Below are 22,198 nucleotides of genomic sequence, written 5' to 3'. Positions count from 1 at the left end.
CACTCGGCAGTGTTTTGTGGAGCGTACTGGAGTGATGTTCCGCTCCTGGTTTTCTGCAATAGGGGATGTTAGTTCTTTTGTTTGTTTAAATAAGTTACCTTTTAACTTTTTGTAGCTAAAATCAGTGTGGTTAAGGTGCTTCAGGTTGTATGAGTTCAGAATTCTTTCTCACTGGAAACAAGGAGAGAACAGAGGGAGGAAGAGGAGAAACTTACAACATGTGTGTATTCCTCAGGACTGACTCTTTTTTCCTTCTCTACAGTTGAACGGGCAAAATGAACTTTTCCAAACTACCCAAGATCCGTGATGAGGAAAGAGAGGCTTTTGTTGGTTATGTCCATGGAGTCTCAGGACCTGGTGGGTATTTCATAGGTTCTGTTTAGTGTCTTGTTAATCTTGTTCACCTGGAAGTGGAGAAGTATAGTAGAGCTCTGGGTGGGGCTTTTTCTCTTTCCTTTTGGCGGGGGGGTGGGGTGGGGTGCTTTTTAAGAAGGATCACTGATTGGTCTGGTAAAATATTAAGAAATATACTAACAGAATGTTACTGCTAATTTATCTTATTTAAAGATGTAATGAGCAGAATCAGGCTTAATACCAAAGGTAGTAAGCTTTCTGTATGAGAGAAAGCCACTTGGTCAGAAATCTGCAGGCCCAGTGTATTAAGCTTCTATAAAAGGGTGAGAGATGCATAGTCCATTCTTACTGAAACACAGTTTGACCTGGTGATCTCTGGAATACTCAGTCCTTCCCCAGGGTCAAGCTGTTCTGTATTACTGCACTGTAGGCTGGAGGAGCTCAGCTGAAGGGTCAGGGATGGTGGCACAGTGTGGTAGTAGTAAGACTGGGAGAAGGAGAACTCCTCCTCCTCCTTTATCAGCTTAAATAGTTTCTTTAGGCTCTGATGGTAACAGCTTTTGAATACGTGCAGGCTCTACCAGCTTTTCTGCTCCCATCTGCCTTCTCTTCAAGAGGTAAAGGAAGGGATGCGAAAGTGAGAACAGAGGAATAGCATGTGTTTTTGTTAATGCAGCTTATTTGATGAGTAATAATCATTGGCTCGTGTCTACCTAAATAAATACCTATTCTTTAGCTGCCAACTCCGTAACTGCAGAAGTGCTGCTTAAAACCAACAGCTTTATTTCCTAAAAAGTGGAAATATATTTTTTATGTAAATATGTGAACCCTGTGTGGAAGATTGAGATTACAGTATAAAAGACATAATAAATTTTGTCCTAAAGCAGCTAGGCCTCATGTATGACCTGCTGAAATCTAACTCAAAACAGTAGGAGGTTTAAGGCCCAAAACATTCTGTAAAACAGTCTTCATCTTTTGAAAGTTAAGTGCCCTCATACCACTTTGCTACAAAATAGCAAAATAGTGTTTCCTTAAAAGCTTTGTAGGCATCTGCCTACAATGCATCTGCCTAATACAAGGGCATGTATTGCCTTTAGCAGGCACCTTGGCTTCATCTACACATGGAAATAGATTGTTATGTGAGCATCCAAATGCAAAACAGAAGTTTGAGTGACTTGAAAATGCTGGTCCCCAGCCACAGGTTTATGAAACTATCAGGTATCAATTTTCCTGTATGTTTTAATTTCATCAGATGGGAATGTGGCCTACCTCACTGAAAGGGGGCAGTGTCTATGTAACTTGTCTGTCAAAGGTCACTGTGTCTCTAAAATGCTAAACATTCACCATCTGTCAAGACAGGTAAAAGATGATGGCATGAATTGTCTGTGACCTACTACATTCTGATACTATCCTCTTACTGAACATAAAGGAGCAGTGTGAAAAGTATAAGGAAACTTCTATCTTTTAAAGTAGAAATACCAGGATTTGTGGCAGCCAACTTACTCCTTTTGTGAAACTAAAAATGCACTTCTGATTTGAGTGAATCCCGGGCTTATGCTGTGCAGTTCTTACTAACTTCTGATGGATAAATTTCCTGAGCTGTAGGAAAATGACTCACCCTGTGCCTGTCTCTTCCAGTGGTCACGGCGTGCAACATGGCAGGCGCTGCTATGTATGAACTGGTACGAGTAGGCCACAGTGAACTGGTGGGAGAGATCATCCGACTGGAAGGTGATTTGGCAACTGTTCAGGTGTATGAAGAAACATGTATCCTTTCCACTGATGCCTCTGGGCCTGCCAGACTGCTCAGTCCAGAGCACAGGGGTGATGAGAGTGAAGGTGATGACCAAAGCTGAGTGGGACCAGCACTGGGTACTTCCAGTGCCAGCAGGACATCTGTTCTGCACATCCTTGGTAAATGCTGATGGCTCTGAGGTAAATCTTGTCTTGCCCGGGTATGTGCTGAGGAGATTTCAAGTGGAAATCAAATAACGTGTACCTTAGAATTTAAGGTAATTTTAATTTAAATAGTAGAGCTCATTGTTAAGGAAGTTGTTTGACAAATACCAACTATAAATGGCAAAACTATCAAGCAGTATTTGTTGCATTTATTTTCTTTGCTTTTGAAAACTATGCTTGTATAAGAAGGCACTCTGCCTTCTGGGCAGAGTACTTTGTCAGACATAATAGATTACATTTTTGCTTCTGCAGTGTGCTTAGAGAATCCTGGTCCAGCTAGAACACAGCATGTGTCCTAATCTAGTTAAAATAAAATACATTTTTTATTACACATAGATGAGAGAATGTCAGAAAAGAAGTCATAAAACTTGAAGCCAGACTTTTTTTTCCCTTGTACTCTTTTAAACTTGACACTTGGCTCTCCCTCTGTAGAGGCTAGGGAAAAACCTGTGCTGGCTCCCAAAGCTTTGTTCTGAGGAGCTGGATGGTAAACTGGTGACTAGCTCCTCTCTGTACCTAATTATTTATCATTTTAGATGGCATCATCATTGTAATACCTAGTAGCCTTCCAATGGTACATGGAACAAGTTTGAGTATAGTTTACTCTTAGGTTTCTCATGAGCGGAGTCTGCCACAGGGCTCTCTGAAGTCAGCTTGCATTTAATCTTTTCAGTCATGCATAGGGTTTTGGTGTTTTCTTTTGTATTCTAGCAGGGCCTTTTTCCAGGCTGTTGGCCCTTTTCTCAGGAGTCCACTGTGCATCTTTGGAGTTAGTGCATAGACTGGACAGCTTAATACTGGAAAGGAGGGAAATAATGCTGATCTTGGACAAACTCCCATTAAAATTAAACTGCTGTCAAAAAGGCTGTGCGAGGCTCAAGGTCAAAACAGTTGTGCTCTCTAGCAAACAAAAATCTATATATTTCGTAACATTGTCTGACTTTAACAATCAAACCTGTTTTCTAGTTTTGAAGATGTAAGAAATGCTTGATGTTCTGTCATACTGCTGCCTGGCACTCCAGCAAACTCATCCATGCAGTTAACTTGAAGCAGGGTACTTACCCCTAGAATGAGTAGCTTTGTTGCTTTAGCAATTTCAGCTTGATTTGAGTATAAAGCATACATGCTTCTCAAATGATGATGGGTAATACAGTCATAAAAATATTACCTTAGAGTCAGAAAGGAGGTTCTAGATGATGTTGTGAATGTGGTACCTTCTTCCTCTGGCTCTGGATGAACTTTTCCTCAGCAAATCTTTAGCTGGTGTCTCTGTAGGAGATCCTGTACTCCGTACGGGCAAACCCCTGTCAGTGGAACTAGGGCCTGGCATCATGGGAGCTATTTTTGATGGTATCCAGAGGCCTCTCTCGGACATCAGCACTCTGACCAAAAGTATCTATATCCCTAGAGGTGTCAACGTGTCAGCTTTGAGTCGAGATATCAAATGGGAATTCACACCTTCAAAGAATCTGCGGGTAGGTTCTGACAAGCCTTCTCCCCTTGCTCCTCTACCCCCAGAGGTTAGGGCTGGAGCAGAGTGCCAGGGCTGGGACTGCTGAAGCTATGGTTGTCGCAGTTTGTGTTGGGAGGTGGTAGTGATGTATGAGCCTGGATGGGGACCACCAAAACTTACTCGATGTGACTCACGGTGTGTTCCTGCTGCATCTGGGAAACTTGGAAAGTTTTAATGTATTTGCAAAACTGTAAAGAAAGAAGCTCATGGAATTGGACTAAGCAAAAAGGATGACCGTGGCACATATTTTTGCAAATGAAGGTAGCCTTAGAGCTGGAAAATGTCATGGCTTTAACCCTTGGTAGCATCTTTTTTTCCAAGCCTGCAGGTTAGTATATGATATTCTTTCTCTGCTTAACACTTTAGGCTGAGAGGTGTACAAAAAATGAGGAAGATTCCTTGCATCAGTCACTAATTGCTACTGTCTGAGCCTTGAAAGACACCTGAACCCAGATAGTGTTGCTAGCAATGTGTTAGTGTAATGATGCATGCAAATGGGCTACTGTGCTCTAACAATGCATTTACAAAGGGAGTAATCACAGTGCTAGACTTAATAGCTATAGTTACTTTATTAAGGTTCTTTTTTAAAGCTGGAGTTCTTGCTTATGACTAATACACCCATTCTGATTCCAGGTTGGCAGCCACATCACTGGTGGAGATATTTATGGTATTGTAAATGAAAACTCCCTTATCAAACACAAAATCATGCTACCTCCACGGAACAGGGGTACAGTTACATACATTGCTCCGCCAGGAAACTATGACACTTCAGTAAGTATCCCAAACAGCAGTTGCTGATATATTCCATGTCTCTCTCATAGGGTTGATGTACTCTTTCTGTTCTGCATGATGACAACTAGAAAGTGTCTCATGCAACAGCGTCTGAGTTAATGATCAACTCTGCTGACCTGCCTGCAGGGATTACATGATTATCTTGTGCAGTTATATTCTATGTACGGCTTCACAATGGGACTTGAGTATGCCACGTTTGCTGACCTCTGTGGGGATCTACACTATCGTATGAATATGTAAAATTCAGTTGCTCTTCAGAAGCATATTTTTAGTTGAAGCTTTGTCTTGCACTTCTTTTTCCCTCAGTAGCATTGTAAATTAAATATGATATGGGAAAGAGCCTTCCCCTGAGGTTGATAGCATATTGAAGTTCTGAGAAGTTGGTGGTAGTGTCAAAGACCTAGTTGTGCAGAGTAATTGAGACAAGAATTTGTATGCTGGTCCACTGCAGCTGTTTGCTTACTTCAGATGTCTGGTGCTGTCTGTTAGGATGTTGTCTTAGAGCTGGAGTTTGAAGGCGTGAAGGAGAAGTTCACTATGGTCCAGGTCTGGCCTGTGCGTCAAGTCCGTCCTGTTACTGAGAAGTTGCCAGCCAATCATCCTTTATTAACTGGCCAGCGGGTCCTGGATGCCCTCTTCCCGTAAGTAGTACTTCTTTTATGGTATGTAAGAAATCTCTTTTTTGGGGAGAATCAGAGGGAAGAGGCCTTAATTTTTTTTATGGGCAAATAGACCCCAACCTTTCACTGTGTATTCACAGCATAATCTCAAAAAATATTTTGCTGAATTCATCATATTTCTGTATTTGGCAAGAGATCCTACTAGTGGAAAAAGGAGGATGAGTTTAACAAGATAGTTCTAGTGCATTAATCTAGAAAAGAATGGACAAGCATAAACTTAACATAATCATGCCAAGCCTACAGAAAAGCTGTAACTTTCAAGCTTGATACCTCCATTTGAATACATCAGTAGGATTGCTTTCCATGGTCTTGAGGATGCACAGTTCCCAATGATTATGGGGTCACCATTTGTAGAAACTGTTGCATGTAACTGTAGCACAAAATGCTTATTTAAGCAGCAAACTTCCAAGACACTGAATTCAGTAATTCTGGTCCTAAAATACTATGCTGCTTATTCTTATAAGGTACAGCTAAGTACAGTTCTTTTCTTAGCATTTGCATTCTGTCAGTGCTTCCAGCTGTGGGAACTGCTATGTTTCAAGCCTGAAGGTCTAGCTGTTTTACCAGCAGAACTCATGTACTTCAAGGGCAGTAGAGGAAAAGGATAGTTTATTCCCTCAGTCTTTTGGTTTAGTGAAATACCTCTGTGTTTCTCACCCACAGCACTGAACGTGGCTCCTGTCACTCTGCTTTTAATTAGGGAGTTTATTGGGAAACATATTTTAAGATATGAGAGAGATGGTTTTTTGTTCCTTGCAAATCAGAGTTCTTTTTCTTTACTCAGGTGTGTACAAGGGGGTACAACAGCCATCCCTGGGGCATTTGGTTGTGGGAAGACTGTGATCTCTCAGTCTCTCTCAAAATACTCCAACAGTGATGTCATCATTTATGTAGGCTGTGGAGAACGAGGAAATGAAATGTCTGAAGTACTGAGAGATTTCCCTGAGGTTAGTATGGAGAATTCATGGAGACTAAACTTGCTGTTGTTGTGGTATTGTAACTGAGTAACGTACTATATTGGCACAGTGACTCAAAATGACCTTCTTGCCTCCCTGCTGTAAGTTCTGGCTGTAGCAGCAGAAATCCCTTTTGGCTCATTCAGGAATTATTTCAGTGGCCCCTCAGTAAATATCTGGACTAGTTTTTGGGTGTACCTTTTAACGTGCTTTAAAATAAAGCACCTTATCTTTTGCTGGTAACGTCTCTAACTTTTCTAACTTAACCATGCATAGCAAATGCAGCATTTGTATGTACAGGGTGCAGGGTGGTGATACAAATGGTTACCAGATAATAGTGTGACATGTGAGGCTTTGGAATGCCTTCTTTAAGGAGGGAGAAAATGCCTGGTTAAAACAAAACAAAAAAAGCAATGGCTTACTAGTCGTTCTACCTGTTGTTATATGTTAGTGAATTAGTTGTGGCATGTTCTTCTGTAAAATATGGGAAAGAAGCCAGGTAGTCTGAACTGTTAGGGAAACTCCACTGTCAGAAATAAGAGGTAGAGGGCTTGGATGTGTTGGTTAGTTATGAGATGGGAAAGTCAAGATGAGGTGGCTATGAAAAAAGATAAATCCCAGTGTATTCGTAAGTGGAATTCTGTACAAATGGCAGGATATGCATTCTGTTCAGGTGTTTATGAGGTTTCACTGGGCTTATGTATGTGGTTTAATATCTAGTTGTCAAAGACAAACTTGGATCATTTTAGATGGGTGTCGTGGTTTAAGCCCAGCCGGTAACTTGGAACCATGCAGCTGCTTGCTTGCTCCCCCGCTTCTTCCTTCCCCCACTCCCGGAGAGATGGGGAGGAGAATCAAGAGAGTGTAACTCCCACGGGTTGAGATAAGAACAGTCCAGTAACTAAGGTATAATACAAACCACTACTGCTACTACTACTAATAATAATGATAAGGGAAATAACAAGGGGAGAGGATACAATTGCTCACCACCTGCCAACCGATACCCAGCCCAACCCGAGCAGTGATCTGGCCTTCTGGATGACTCCCCCTAGTTTCTATCCTGGGCATGATGTGCTGTGGTATGGAATACCCCTTTGGCCAGTTTGGGTCAGGTGTCCTGTCTCTGCTTCCTCCCGGCTTCCCCTCCTCCCTGGCAGAGCATGAGACTGAGAAAGTCCTTGGTCAGAGTAAACATTACTGAGCAACAACTAAAAACATCGGTGTCATCAGCGTTGTTCCCAGGCTGAAAGTCAAAAACACAGCACTGCACCAGCTACTAAGAAGGAGAAAAACGACTGCTGTAGCTGAACCCAGGACACTAGGGGAAAAAAGCTCTCAGGTTCTAAACAGTCTTAGGATACAGGTGAAGGATACAACTTTTTGGCTCTTCCAGCTTAGTAAGCTAAGAGAGGATAATGTATTTCCTGATGCATTGGATTTGTCATTACTCATTTGGATGGGATCAATAGAGATTTGCCAATTGCAGAAGATGAGATGAGGCAGTGCAGTAAAGAGTTAAGCTGTGTGCAGTCTGGGAGGCAAACCAGCATAGTATCCTCTAGTCTCTGCTCTTGGTAGAGTAGCTGTGAGGAGAGGATCCTGATATAAAGGGAGTAATACTGTAAAAACCAGAAACCCCACAAAAAAAACCAACAAACACCTTGCTACTGCTGCATTTTTCTTCTCTTGCATTTTAGCTAACAATGGAAGTTGATGGCAAAGTAGAAAGCATCATGAAGAGAACAGCTCTGGTAGCAAATACCTCCAACATGCCTGTGGCTGCCAGAGAAGCCTCTATCTATACTGGTAAGACTTACAGGAGGCTAGAAAAGGCTGTGTGTAGAGCCAGCCATCATGCTGTAGCGTTTCCAGTTCCTGAGATGGTCAGCACCAAGAAACTTGCTTAGTTTCAGAAGTCAACCCTTTTGAACCTTGCCTGCATGAAGTCCTAGTGTCTTAATTGAATTCGTACATAGTTATGATTTTTGAATATTGAGAAAATTTTGCTTATAAGGTGAATGTACTGCACAAGCTGTCATGTAGGTTTGTCTCCATGTTTTAGTTATATAAGCTTTTGTTTATGAATAGTGTTTTGCTGACAAGTACAGCCACTTACTGGGCAGGATTAGGAGTCTCTGAGTTGGCAGGCTACTCTGCTTTCCTTTGCAGCCTCTTATAGTGCTTTTTTAAGTTCTTTGTTATGAAAATTTGTCAGATCATTAAGATAAAACATGGCCTTTTCTCACTGTTGTGTTCTGGTAGTTTGAAAGGGAAGAAGACATTTTACGATAAGAAGAAGCTTTGTTCATGGTTTCAGTGAGGCAAGGAGTAACATCAGTGACATTGCCATGTCTCTTCAAAGAGATACATGGGAATGTAAGATGAGCCAGAGTGGTTCATAAGTGAAAATGGGAAGAGTGAGAAGAAATAAAAAGACAGCAAGGACATGATTCAGTGGAAAGAAAGAATTAACTTCCAGTGTCTGTTTCCATCCAAATGTGAACTTAGATAATTTGGCTTATTTGCATCTTGGTGACAACATGAAAGCATAGAATTCCTTTCTGAACCTTATGCTGAGTCTGCTGTTGTCTTTTTTCTAGGAATCACCCTGTCTGAGTATTTCCGGGACATGGGCTACCATGTCAGTATGATGGCAGACTCCACTTCCCGATGGGCTGAGGCCCTCCGAGAGATCTCCGGGCGACTGGCTGAAATGCCAGCTGGTGAGTAGTCTTTTCTCAGTCTAGCCTTGTAAAAGCATCTTTTAAACTCTGAGCCTTTGACTCCATTTCTGTGTGTTGACATTTGCAGACAGTGGTTATCCAGCCTACCTTGGTGCCCGTCTAGCCTCCTTCTATGAGCGAGCTGGCAGAGTGAAGTGCCTGGGGAATCCTGAAAGAGAAGGCAGCGTCAGCATTGTTGGAGCGTGAGTGTTGCATTGCTTTGCTTTGCGTTGGCTGCAGCTCTTCCTCTGTGTGTTTGTATCTCAAAGTACCTATTTTTCAGACAAAAAAAGTCTTATTGCTCTGAGCAGCTGCAGAACTAAAAATACGTGGTTGAGTAGGTAGATATTTAGTCTCTGCTCACCCAGAGCTGCTGCTAAATGGTGTGTGGGGGCAGAAAGAATGAATGTGGACAGGTAGTTCTGTGAGGTGCAGACTTGCAGTCACTTGCAGCAATTGGAGCACATGGCTCAGGGAGGAGCTGTCACTGAAAAGTATGTCAAACCATGCTCAGAGCATGAAAGAAGGGGCAATTAGAGCAGCAGTGTGTGTGCTTGGGGGCACAATGAGTCATGATTCTCTTGCTTAAATAGAGTAGAATTACATGGAGCAGCATATCTCAAGCTGCCATGGGCATGTGGTCCCCAGATATTCTTAGAGGTGACATTGATTTGTATATATCATACTGTGGGCAAGCGAACTTCACACCACATGTTTTGAGGAGATGCTCCAGCATCTCTAAGAACACCTAGAGTCCATTTTTTGATCTGCTTAGTTCTGCTGCCTACAACATCCATACACAAATGAATTGTGCTTTTGAGTCAGATGATGTTAGTTATTTTCTGTCTGATGAGGCATATATTAGGGTATCAAGCCCAAATGAAATTGAAGTGGTTATTGTATAGGTGAATATCTCAAATAATTTCAAACTGGGATATTGTTTTTTGTAGAATAATCATTGCACTGTGTCTCAGTATTCTATCAGTACACTTGCTGAATCTGTTCTCATGGAGTTAGGTTTGATAATCCAAGCTGGAGTTACTTCCTGGAGCTAAAGGGACTGAAATCATACTTTGGTACTGTCAGTCAGTCACTGATACAACTATTTCCTGGTGTATCTGATACAACACCTGTGTGGGTATGCATCAAACACTTTCTGCTGTGGAATCTTGTGATCTGTTACTTGAAATCGTGTTGACTTTTGTGTTTTCAGTGGTAATCTGATGATTCTTCCTTATCTCTTCCTACTCAGTGTGTCTCCCCCAGGTGGTGACTTCTCTGATCCTGTCACTTCTGCTACTCTGGGCATTGTTCAGGTATGTCCCACAATGTTTCAGCTCTTCTGTCCACTTTGCTGATCTCGAAATGATCATGCTTCAGTGCATTTGTGCCAGTGGCAGGGGTGTGAGAGCTTTGATTTGACACAGGCAGCTTTGTAGGGTGCTTTGCAAGATGTTCTAAGAGTGTAAAAGGTGGCCTTATGAGCTGGTCTCTGAACTGATACATTTTGAGATCCCTTTGGAAGAGGAAGTGAAGGCAGCAATTCCTTCCAATGCCGACTGCTCAGGAACATCTATGTGCTTCCCAGTTGCTGCCCACTGAGCTGTACTTCAAATGTGGCTGCTCTTAGCTGAGATGTGAATCACTCTTAATAGGTGCATTGAAACCACAAAAAAGTCCTCAGAGCAGCTGACTGGGAGAAGAATATCTTGTAACAGCTTGCAGCCCTGTTCAGGAAAAAGGAGTTACATCTGATAGGTCCCCACTTAATTAAGACTCCAGTATTGACATTGTAATGCTGACTTCTCCCTCATGAGGTGTTTCTTTCTTTTTCTCTCTGAAGCTCTCATTTGTGATAGCCTTTGCCATATTGCCTTTGTGCAAACTTGCTTGCTGTACTTATTTATAATTGCCTTCAATTATTTTTGGTTCTTTTTTTATATGGAACACTGGTTGATCTTTCTGGCTTCTGCCAGGTTTTCTGGGGCCTGGATAAGAAGCTGGCACAACGCAAGCACTTCCCTTCCGTCAACTGGCTGATCAGTTACAGCAAATACACACGTGCCCTGGATGAGTACTATGACAAGCATTTTACAGAGTTCGTCCCTCTCAGGACAAAAGCCAAAGAGATCCTACAGGAGGAAGAGGATCTTGCAGAGATTGTGCAGCTTGTGGGGAAGGTGAGTAACCAGCTCTGAGGAACTTTCCAACTTTCTTCTTTTTTGACTCCTAATAACAAAGTGTTTTTTGGATGAACCTTGGCTTGATGCTGCTTTTCTAATATAAATTAGATTGCAGAGCATCTAAGAGTTAAGTAGCTTCTTGCTTCAATGTTCTCATTCTGCTGAAACGCCCTTTGCTGTAACTTACAGTAGTAAGTAAGTTTTGCAAGAGAAATGACACAAACTGATCTTTACTGTTGATGTCATCTGAAGGGTTACAGTTTATTAGAAGCCATGTTGCCAGCTGTAGAACAGAGGTGTTAGCATTTACAAGCTGGCCTGTAAAAAACAGAAGCAATGCCTGCTTTTTTTGAGGCCTGGTGATTCCCTAGTCTCTCTACAAACGTTGTGACAGGACATATGGCTCCACTTTACTGGCATTCTTTAATTTCCTTCATTTGCTTCACTGTTTTGGAGAGAAAGCTGAACTTGGACAGGAATATTTCCCTTGAGAACCCTCAAAAAAGGGACCTAGTGGAAACTCTTGTGTTTCAGCTTAGCAGTGTAAACACAATAACTGACAGGTGCCCAGTACATACTTGACAGTAACTTAATCCCATGAGATTTGAGTGAACTTTGCTGATTTACAGGGTCATAATAGTGTGTGTGATCTTGTATTAACTATAGTTATTTGGAGGGAGCTTTCTCCTGGTGATCTCCCTATTCACTGATGATTCAGCCCATGTAAGATGAGGCCTTCACCAGCTCTTCCTAGCAGAGCTCTCTAGATGTGTCTTCGAAGAAAAGGAAATGTGATCTTGGAGTCTTCTGCAGTTTTCTATTTGCAAAACCATGTTCTAAAAGACTAGTTTACAGAGCAGGGTAGAATCAGTTCTTTGGTGTGGAAGGGATATTGATAAGCCAGCGCTTGTAACAGGCCATTATTCCCATGATAGAAGTACTGAAACTGGTGATCTTGATCTCAAAGATGGTACCTTTAACAGTGTCTGTCAGCCTGGGCTTGGCCAACAAGTGCAACAAACATTTAGAAAGGGGGAATTGTGGAAAAACAATCAGATACTTTTCCTTTTTTTTTTTTTTTTTTTTTTTTTCTTATTAGCTCTGATTTCTGCTAGTCTCCTCATGAAAGAAGGCCCAAACTTCCTGTGCAGAAAGCAAGCTGAGGTACTTGAAACTCAATTTGCCCCCTTTAGCAAAAGGACAGTGAAGGCAGAGGAGGGTGACCTGTAGTGCCAAGAGCAGCAGTGTGCAGCAGGGTTGTGGCTGTCCCGGGGAGTATGGCAGGCACTGTCATTAACTTCTTTGCTTTTCTTGAATGCCAGACAGGGAAAGCCTGTTGGTGGCTGTGGAGGATAGTATCAAATCCTTAAGATTACTTACTGAGATCTAGTTTTTCTTCCATGGACATAAAGATTCAGGAAGGTAAAAATGAATTGATCTCTTTATGTAGGAAGGTGATGTTCTAACGTACCTTGTAGCAAAGCCATGTGTGTTTTTTATCTGGTGGCTTTTCCATTTTATTAAAGGAAACTTCCTTTCCATTGTTTATCATCAGATAGACTTAGTGGCAGTTTGGCCCATCTTAACTTGACAATCAATGAAATTGACCTGCCTAGAGCAGAGAGCAGGGAGTGAGAAATGCCCCAAAGACAGAATTCTGCTGAAAGCCATCTTAAGAGGATCAGAAGAAAACAGGTACTGAAAGATACCGGTTCTTGGCCAGGACATGTCATGCCCTAGCTAAACTAACAGTGTGCCTTACTTTTCTAGGCTTCCTTGGCAGAAACAGATAAAATTACCTTGGAGGTTGCCAAGCTGATAAAAGATGACTTCTTGCAACAGAATGGTTATACGCCTTACGACAGGTGAGATCTGACTGGCTGCTCTGCCCTCTTAGTCTTGTCTAGTCTGCATTTAGATAGCTATTTACTTGGAAATTGCACTTAGCATGCAAATGGAAGAGCTGTGCTTAGGTAGGCCACTGAACAGTGTATTCATTTTGTCTTACCCAAGGCATGCAGCCCTTTCCCAAATGCAGTCACACCCTTTGAGTTTCTCAGGCCCTCATCTGTTGTTCATTTAACCAGTGTTTCTGCAATAGCATGTCCTCCTGAGGAGGAGTACTTTATTTTCAGAGACAACATCCAAGTCTTCCTGATTATTCTGGCAATACATGGGAGATTGCAAGAATCTGCTTTCAGTTACTGATGCATAATTCCTGAGTAAATTGGATCCATTAAAAAAAATACTGGATCTTTTCTGTAGTGTGATACTAATTCCTGTCTGCTTTGCTGCTTTCTATGCTATCTTTGTGTTTTTTTAAGAGCCTGACAGAAGGGCCTTTTGTACTTCATCTTGCTCCCCTGCTCAGGTAGATCAGGAGACCTTCGATACTTCATCACTAAAAATGTAGATGTCCATCATTCTGTAGCAGTGCGTGCCTTTGATTAGGTTACTGGGGCAAGCATGCTTGTATGTGATAGGGAAGCACAGGAAGTAGCATGATGCAGGGTATAAATAATAATAAGGCACCTTCTGTGGCAGTCATCCATCCGTTAAAAATGGAGGGTTTTTTATGTGTGGAGTGCTCTTGTCACAGAAACACTCTTTTTCCTGTGAGCAAAGAATATTGCAGAGCTGTCAGGTCATCCCAGGCAGCTTGGAGGATGCCTGCTCCCATGATGGACAAAATAGGAAGGAGGAATTCGTTGGCTGCTCTGGTGTTTTCCCTTTCTTGTTAGCATTGGCAGAGATTGAAAAGTGAGACTTTCTACAGCCATGGTTCCTGTTCTCTCCTGTTTTGCTCAGTGTTTGGGTGCTGCTTCAGAAGCCTCCCTCCAGGATGATTGTCTTAGTCTACGATCTGTTTATTTAAAAACGTGCCTTTGACAGTGCATATTCAAAATGCCTGGAGTAAAGCAGGGTAGCACTCCTTCTGTCAGGTGAGAACTCTGAGTTGTGAAGGCAGGAGCAAAATTCTGTTAACTGTGACAAGATGCCTGACCGATCCTTTCCTGTCCCATCAGGTTCTGCCCTTTCTACAAAACAGTGGGAATGCTTTCCAATATGATTGCATTCTATGACATGGCACGCCGTGCTGTAGAAACCACAGCGCAGAGTGACAATAAGATCACGTGGTCCATCATCCGAGAGAACATGAGCGAGATCCTCTACAGACTTACCTCCATGAAGTTCAAGGTATGTTTGGAAGAAACTGGGTGGCACTGCTTTTTGTGAGCTCCCAGTGCCTCTGGAAGGCAAAGGTGGTCATCAGTTGCCTTAGATAAAGATCTATGAATAGAGACTTTGTGAATGCACTTAAGAACTGGTTTTAGCTTGTGAGCATGGGAATGGTCAGTATGGAAGCCAGGCAGGTGATACTGGCTTCAGAGCCTCAGCACTCCCACCTTGGAGAGTCTCTTCTATGTTACATGTATCGTGGTACTAGTACAAGCACCTTTGCTGTTTGTTTGGGGGTTTTGTGATAAACTTACGTAAAACCCCATAACATGTTCTAAGGAGAATTAGCAGATAAAAGCAGCCTCAAGTTTAAATCCAGGAATGTGCTAAAAAGTGAATGATAGAAATGTTGACGGCATACTCTTAAATGGAAGTAAAGGAAAGAAATCCTAGTCTCCTGCAGTAATACGTGACATGTGCTGTGTATGGCTTCAGGACTTAAGGCAGAGGACTTAAGGAGGAGGGGAAGGGAGGAGTAACTTCAACATGAGCGAAAGGGAAAACAAGTGTCTTGGAGCACCTGCTCTGGGTAACTTCTTAGGGTACAGTTTTCCTCAAACTCATCCAGAGCATGCTGGTGTAGCAGCTCCTGGTAGGACAGTAACCTGTGATGCTGACTGATGTTAAAGAAGCTAAGAAACTGATGTTAAAGAAGCTAAGAAACTGATGTTAAAGAAGCTAAGAAACTGATGTTAAAGAAGCTAAGAAACTGATGTTAAAGAAGCTAAGAAACTGATGTTAAAGAAGCTAAGAAACTGATGTTAAAGAAGCTAAGAAACTGATGTTAAAGAAGCTAAGAAACTGATGTTAAAGAAGCTAAGAAACTGATGTTAAAGAAGCTAAGAAACTGATGTTAAAGAAGCTAAGAAACTGATGTTAAAGAAGCTAAGAAACTGATGTTAAAGAAGCTAAGGAATATGCTCTTTGAAGAATAATGTAACTGCTGTAACTCTTAAAAGCCATCATTGCAAATCTTTCAAGAACAAGTACCTTAGGATAAAATTATGTTAAATTTAAGTGTTCTGGTGTGCCAATGGATTCTGTTCCTGCAGGTTTTTTATTTCTTTGGCTTGTTTCTGCAGTAAGCAGATCCCTGGTGTATATTCTCAAAGCATCAAGAACATAACAAGATACATTTACCAACATGAGCTGCTTTGAGAGCTTGTTATATAGAGACAGGGGAAGTAAGACTTTTTACAAACCCTGGCCACCAGAAGACATCTGGCATACAGGAGAATGGTGGACTGAAAAAGGGAAGCCAGGGGTTGAATACATGTAAGAGGAGCTGGGCCTCTAATACAGGAGTAGTTAGGAAAATTACATTTCCTGGGTAACAGTTTAAAAGGCACAAAAATTTAAATGCCCTGCATCTTGCAGTCTGTCTGCTTTGGAGAGACAATGAAGGAGGATTGCATCCACACATGTAAGTCCACTGTGTTTCCTGAGAGCTGCGCTGGCCCAGAGAAATGTAGTGCTGAGACGGGAATGGTGAAGACATTGAGCAGGTTTCAGAGCCTGGCAGTTCCTGCTTCTCACAGGAAGGCCTTGCAGCCTCAGAGCTGCAGAAGTCGATTGGTACATTTTTTGCCTTTGTCTTTCATGAAAAGTATTCCAAGAAATACTTCGAAGCTGTGCAAAGATGGGTTTGAGCTTATGATTGCACACTAAGATTTGAATTGGAACCAAGTGACCTCCGAATGATGGCAAAGTAACTCTTGCACTTACGAGGGGATGCACCCCAGAAAGTACAACAGAGCATTTCTGAGTCACAGTGGTTTAGGGATAGGAGCTGGTACTAACGACTGCAGCTCTTGAATCACACAGCATTAACTAAGACCCTCTCTATTACTGAATCCTCACCAAATCATTTGCTTTTCAATAAAGTAACCCTGCACATGAAAGAAAATCTCTGTCCAGTGTCCATCCTGTCTGCTCCCTGAATGTGTCAAGACGATGAGATTTAAACCTCATGGCTGTCAGTGAGACAGACAGGAGCTATAATGCCTGCTCTGCAGTTGGCAAGGGTAAATCCCAAGGGCAAGAAATGACAGCACTGGCAAAGCAGGTTTGTCTAAAGTACCCAAGGCTTTTCCTCATGGAGCTGTTCACTTGCTGTGTTATCTTTCAGGACCCTGTCAAAGATGGTGAAACAAAAATCAAGGCGGACTATGCTCAGCTGTTTGAGGATATGCAGAATGCATTTCGCAGTCTGGAAGACTAGACTTGACCTCTGTGACCACTCCAGTTTGTCCTCTCAATTCCTCATCTCAGCTCCTTTGCTTCCCTACCTTAAAAGAATGATGCAACAGTACTTGAGTTGATAAATAGCCCTATGTTTTTTCCCTGTTCATACTCAGAGAGTGTCCTTACAAAACATTCCTCCTAATTTGTGTTTGGCATTGCTTTGTGTGTCTGAAATGGTGTGTGGTGTGTGAATGGGCCTGGCTGAGTGAGGAAATGCTGTTGTACACTTCTAGGGTGGGAAGAATTTCACCTTGCCTCTCCCAGCTCTCTTGGTAACTGGTCTTTCACTTTGGGATGTATCCAGCTGAGCTGTACTGGCAGAGGAGGTGTATATCTTAATGCAGTCATGCGGTACGTTCTGAGCTGGCACAGGTAAGGGCATTTACATCTGATGCTTTGCAAAGTGACTATCATGACATAGAACTCCCTATTCTCAAAGAGGTTTTGACCATGTTCTGCTGATGCATTGATACAACCAGAAATTCTTCAGTACTCTGACCCCTCTGCAGCCCTCAGCTGAGTCAGTGTTTAAACATGGTAGTTCTAGATCTCTCCAAGAAGGGACTGACTAGAAGATGAGCATGTACAAGTGACCAGTGTACTTCTGTACCCTGGAGAAATACAGTTTTATCTTCCTAGTTAATACAGATAGGACTGCTGGGCTCTGCATCAGCTAAAATCAAAGCCATAGGTGCTCAGCTTCCAGCAGAATTTGACCTTCTTGCCTCCCACTCACCCCATAAGATTTCATGACACTCAGCTGCTTTAGTTAGTGAAGCTTGTGACTGCTGCCATGTACTGCAGGATGCAGGTGGCAAGTTTCGGAGATGCCATGCGTGTGGACCAGGAAGGCAGCCCTTCCTCTGTGGTGCTCTGCCTCCCAGTGCAATGCCCAGGTTGTGCTAAGGAAGGGAAAGCGTGTGCCCAGCCTTCCTCCTCCACCTGTGCTCACATGGCCTGTTTGGTGGTGGCACAGAAGGTCCCTGGTTCTCGTGTAAGAGGAATGTATGATGCTAAACTGGGGGCGGGGGATGAACAGGGGGAAGGCTGCAAAGTACAAAATGTAGTTACTCCTGCCGTGTTGATGGCAATGCAAGAGAAACCAGTGACTCTGGCCTTGTGCTCTGGAGGCACTCTTGTCAAGCAGCTGAAACCGCTGCTGCTTGAGCTTGCTGACTGGCAAATACTAAGAGGTGAGGAATGAACAGCCTTTCTGTCGCACTCCAGGAGCCCACTGCTGTGGAGAAAGACAGAAATGCTGGCACCCTCTCCAGTCTCTGCCTCTTGCTTGTGTTGGGTGGCATCCAGCGCTGCTTGCCTGCACCCAGCTGGCTTCCAGCTGACATTTACTGCTTTGTTATGTCATCAGACAGTACCTGGGGTCAGTGACACTGTGGTGGTGGCGTGGCTGTGCAAGCATGAATTCTGCGTGGAGGTATTGCCACCAGCTGCCAGCTCTCAACAGTAGTGATGCAAAGGGATCTTGCACTATGGACCAAATGCTGCCACTTCCGTTATGGTATCAACTTGCTGTTCGTTAGGGGAGAGCCCGGCTGAAAGTTAAAGGGATTAACTACTTTTGGTTCTCTGAAAATGCAACTGCTACTCCAGCTGATATCCTGGTAGCGAATGGTTAAGTTTACAGCTCACTGAACTTATGGTGTATGCTGTTTATTTTACCAATGAGCATGTGTGAATGAGTAGTCACTGTCCAAGCCCTTGCTGGATTCCTCATTGTTTGTACCCTTCACCACTGTACTATGTAGCATTTCATGCTAGAAACCAGATGTTCTTATCTCTTTAAACAGAGGATGTTATAAACTTTACAGAAGATGTCTAAGATAATGCAGTTCTAATATTTATTGTGCTGTACCTGGCCCTGAAGTGTGACCAGTTCAAACAGTTTCATATATATTTTTGTCTTTTTTGGTTTGTGTCCGTTTTCAGTGTTGAGATTCTGATGTTCACTGTGTCCTGCAGGTCTTTCCTCCACACCTGTTGGAGGAGCTAAAAGATGGGCAGAACTCTACCACCTACTTTATCTTGTATATTTCATAATGTATGTTGCAGGAAATTGTGTAAAAAAGAAAATAAAAAAAATACGTTGAAGTCAATGAAAATAAAATTGATTTAAAGTAGGTTTTATCTGTCCTCTTTTCTTACCCCAAACCAACGCTGTGCCCCTGTGGTGTGTGCAGCATACTCTCAGAACAGCTCACAGCTTGCTTAAAACCTTACTACTTCATTTTAGGGATTTCTTTAAATCAGTCTGGCGGAGCCTGAAAGTATTTCCTTGCTCTATGGAATATACCTCCTGAAATCTCTAAATATGAAAGCTGGACAAAGTGATTGGAACCTCTTGAGGGGAAAAGCAGCATCAGTGCTAGCCACAGCCCAGAAGTTAGCATTCCTTTTCAATAAGGAGTTGAAACCACCTGTAAATACCACCACACAAAGTGAGAATATACTGAAAACATTATATTCAGGCATTGTTGTACCTATTTGACCACTGTGTAACGCCTCTTTGATGGAAATGTTTTACTATTTTACATATATTAGAGATACAGCAAGCTTGAACAGAGCAGATGTGCAAGTAATCCCACTGCCTCCCAAAGGGGTGGAGGTCACAAGCTCGGTCCTGGCAACTGCAGCCTGGCCAGTTCTCTATTAATGGTAAGAAATCCATTGAGAGAACTGAGGAGTTCAGGTTTTGGCAGCGTGGAAGTTCCCGACTGGCAGCGTCCTCACTTCATCCACGCGGCTTTTGTGGATCTGGAAGGCAGGTGTCACCCAGCGGCCGCAGGAGCACTGCTCCCCCCGCCAGCTGAAGGAGCCCAGCTTCGATGTGCATTTGGGGCACAGCAGCTGCAAGAAAAAAACGTGACCCAGTCTAAGGCACATGCAGATGGAGAGTTACTTCAATGTACTTCTATGGCACGTTCATTGTGACAACCTCTGCTGAGCCAGCTCCTTCCTTTGTAACACTTCAGAGAAGGTAAATGGGCTGAAAAACAGACAGGGAAGCTAACCTGGCACAGATGTTTAGCCCTAAGGTATAGCAGCCAACTGTGCTGGCAGAAGGGAGGGTGTGGAAATGCAGCTGCTTGGACCCGGTGTGGTTCCAGGACAGTTCTGCCAATCTCCAGAAAGCCTGAGTCAGCCCAAGACCTCAACAGCTTTAAGTTCCACAAACTCTTTTTCTCACACTAAAACCAAACAGCAGATAAACCCTGTCCAACACCCTGGGTAGTGGTCTCAGCCCAGTACTATCACCAGTTCCCTTCCTTGTAAAAGGATATTTAAGAATATGTTCACAAGCTGGAAAATTCATGCCAGAAGGGCTGGCAGACCTAGGTCCTGGTGTGGGGGGCTTTTGCATCAGGGAACAGGAAGAGTTTGTTCTGCCTCCTAGAAAGAATAAAATCCAAGACTAAAGCACATGCTGCCCATCACCTGTCCTTCCATTACTCCAAGCAACGCTGGCTCCATCCACTGCACGGGCTCAGTGAAGTAAGAGGTACACTTCTCACGGCTGTCACCACAAAGCTGAGCAGAGTCCGTTATCCTCTTGTGGACAAAGGCTGTCGGGCCACTTCCTTCCATGTGAGACAGGATGCTGGAACTTCGGAACAGAGCACGCCTGCCCGCCATGACAGAGAGGGGGAAAAGAAGAAAAAGTAATTGGGATTTTACTGGGGAAACTACAGACAACAGGAAACATGGACATGGACCTCCTGACAGTAAATAAACAGGATTACAAACCCTATGGTTTGGGGTTGTTTTCATTTAGTCTAGAAGGCACTCATTCTTTTAGGGTTGTGTCTTGACACATCTAGTGACTAGTGTAGTTTTGGGCTCTGCCCCACTGTTGTATCCTTTTATCTAGACCTGTTTTAAAACAATTCCTGCCTACAAAAATTTTAAATCTATGTTCATATATTTGAAGAAACCTATGGCTAAGAAACAGCAGCATTATTCAGTTTCACTTAAAGCAAGCCATGAAAGGTAGTTAAAATGCAGTAAATCTACACATTTACCAGAAGTTTCTTCTGGAGAAGCCAACTGTCAAAAACAAACCAGAAGTCATGGTCTCAGAGCAAGCTGCTCAGAGCCCAGTGGGATTATGCTGGTCCACAGGAGGCAGCAGGTCACGCTGCACAAGTGCCACACAACCCCAAGGAACAAGAAACTGTGGTTGTCATAAGATTTTATTTATCTGATTTTGTGGGCACACATGGCATGGAAACTCAGGCAAGAGCTCATCCCTGTCCTGACAGTGACAGTGATTTACACAGGCTATTTTTCTCTGGAGTCCATTACAGAATTACATCTCATGCTAAAATAGAGAAGGTTCAGTACCTGCATTTCCTGCACCTGTAGAGAACCTCTGTGTTTGGAGTCTGACATACATTGGTTGGATCAACAGCAAAGACCTCTCGAGGCAAGTCCTGAAGTTCTGCAGAGGTGTCAGTACCAAGTTGTGAATCAGACGGACGCAGCCGTGCTGCATGTGGGACAGGACAGCACTGCGCCTCCGCCACAGCATGCAGAAATCACCTTTGTCACATTCATTTGTCCACACACCAACTCCATCAGATAAGATAAAAATGAAAGAGCCTCACCCCACCACACCTAAGACTGGGATTCACTTAATGCAAGGAACCAGGATCTAGACTTCAGCCTTAACAAGGGTGAAATAGTTGCATTTTGCTTTATGTTCATATTTACACAGAAAGCAAAGGCAGAGAAGGACTTAGTTCTGACAGTCTTTTAGTGCACACAAGTCAGCTTACGAATGGGAACTGCTAAGGAGAATGACACACAAGGGGAGACAGCACTGTCATACTGAATATGCTACACTGAGATCCTGCAAAAAAGCTATGGATTATGATTTTACTCTAAAATTACACATATGTACACATTTCTACTGCAGTCACCCTTTGGCAAACCAAAGTATAAAATTTTACTTCATATCCTGATTTCAACTCTCAGTTTTGCATTTGCCAATTTTGTTGTTGCTGACTTCTTTTTAGAGGATGCTCACTTTGCTTAGCCAGGTATCTATAAATCAGGAAACAAATCAAATCGACCTTCAACATTTCTGCATTTTGCTAAAGAGAGCAGCTCCTAATGGACCTCATTTCTCGGGCATCTCACAGAGACACATTTTTTCCCCATTGAATTCTTTAGGGCCAGTACAATGTGAATGTTTCTCAACTGCTTTGAGTGCAATGCTCCAAGTCAATCAGCTCTGACACGGCCTTCTGTGTTCCCTTCGGGACAGACTTAGTCCCACAGGGATCACCCTGCTTGGGACACTGCACGAAGCCTCTCCCCACGCACCTGCCAGAGCCCAAGCCCGATGCGCCCCCCGGCCCCGCTACTCCCCGGGGTATCTCTGCGTGGGCATCTGCAGCCGGTACCGCTTGTAGAGGGCGCTGCTGCTGTCCACGGCGCAGCCCATGGCCTCGTAGAGCTTCAGCTGAGCCTGGAAACCCGGGTTCACCCTGCGGCGGGGCGAAAGGAGAGGGAGCTGAGGGGGCACCGGGCGGGC

General features: G+C 43.2%; 2 protein-coding genes across 2 annotated transcripts; one reads left to right on the top strand and one right to left on the bottom strand.

The window, feature by feature from the left end:
• Positions 1 to 267: 267 nt before the first annotated feature.
• Positions 268 to 17,347, top strand: ATP6V1A (ATPase, H+ transporting, lysosomal 70kDa, V1 subunit A). Its single transcript, XM_010013466.1, has 14 exons — positions 268 to 357; positions 1,993 to 2,121; positions 3,574 to 3,788; positions 4,460 to 4,597; positions 5,108 to 5,259; positions 6,083 to 6,245; positions 7,952 to 8,060; positions 8,855 to 8,977; positions 9,066 to 9,180; positions 10,230 to 10,293; positions 10,954 to 11,157; positions 12,931 to 13,025; positions 14,187 to 14,358; positions 16,529 to 17,347. Exons 1-14 carry the CDS (start codon positions 276 to 278, stop codon positions 16,619 to 16,621), a joined length of 1,854 nt encoding a protein of 617 aa, XP_010011768.1. The 5' UTR covers positions 268 to 275; the 3' UTR covers positions 16,622 to 17,347.
• Positions 17,348 to 19,347: 2,000 nt separating this feature from the next.
• Positions 19,348 to 22,151, bottom strand: DUSP12 (dual specificity phosphatase 12; the record flags this gene model as incomplete). Its single annotated transcript, XM_010013467.1, has 4 exons — positions 19,348 to 19,509; positions 20,098 to 20,284; positions 21,004 to 21,105; positions 22,038 to 22,151. Coding segments are annotated over 4 exons (565 nt in total), but the record flags the coding sequence as incomplete, so codon positions are not given.
• Positions 22,152 to 22,198: the final 47 nt, after the last annotated feature.

This window comes from Nestor notabilis, unplaced genomic scaffold (genome assembly GCF_000696875.1).
Source record: "Nestor notabilis isolate BGI_N333 unplaced genomic scaffold, ASM69687v1 scaffold21464, whole genome shotgun sequence".
NCBI lineage: Eukaryota > Metazoa > Chordata > Aves > Psittaciformes > Psittacidae > Nestor > Nestor notabilis.
Note: the sequence above shows the minus strand (reverse complement) of the source record. Positions and strands in the feature narration are given on the sequence as shown.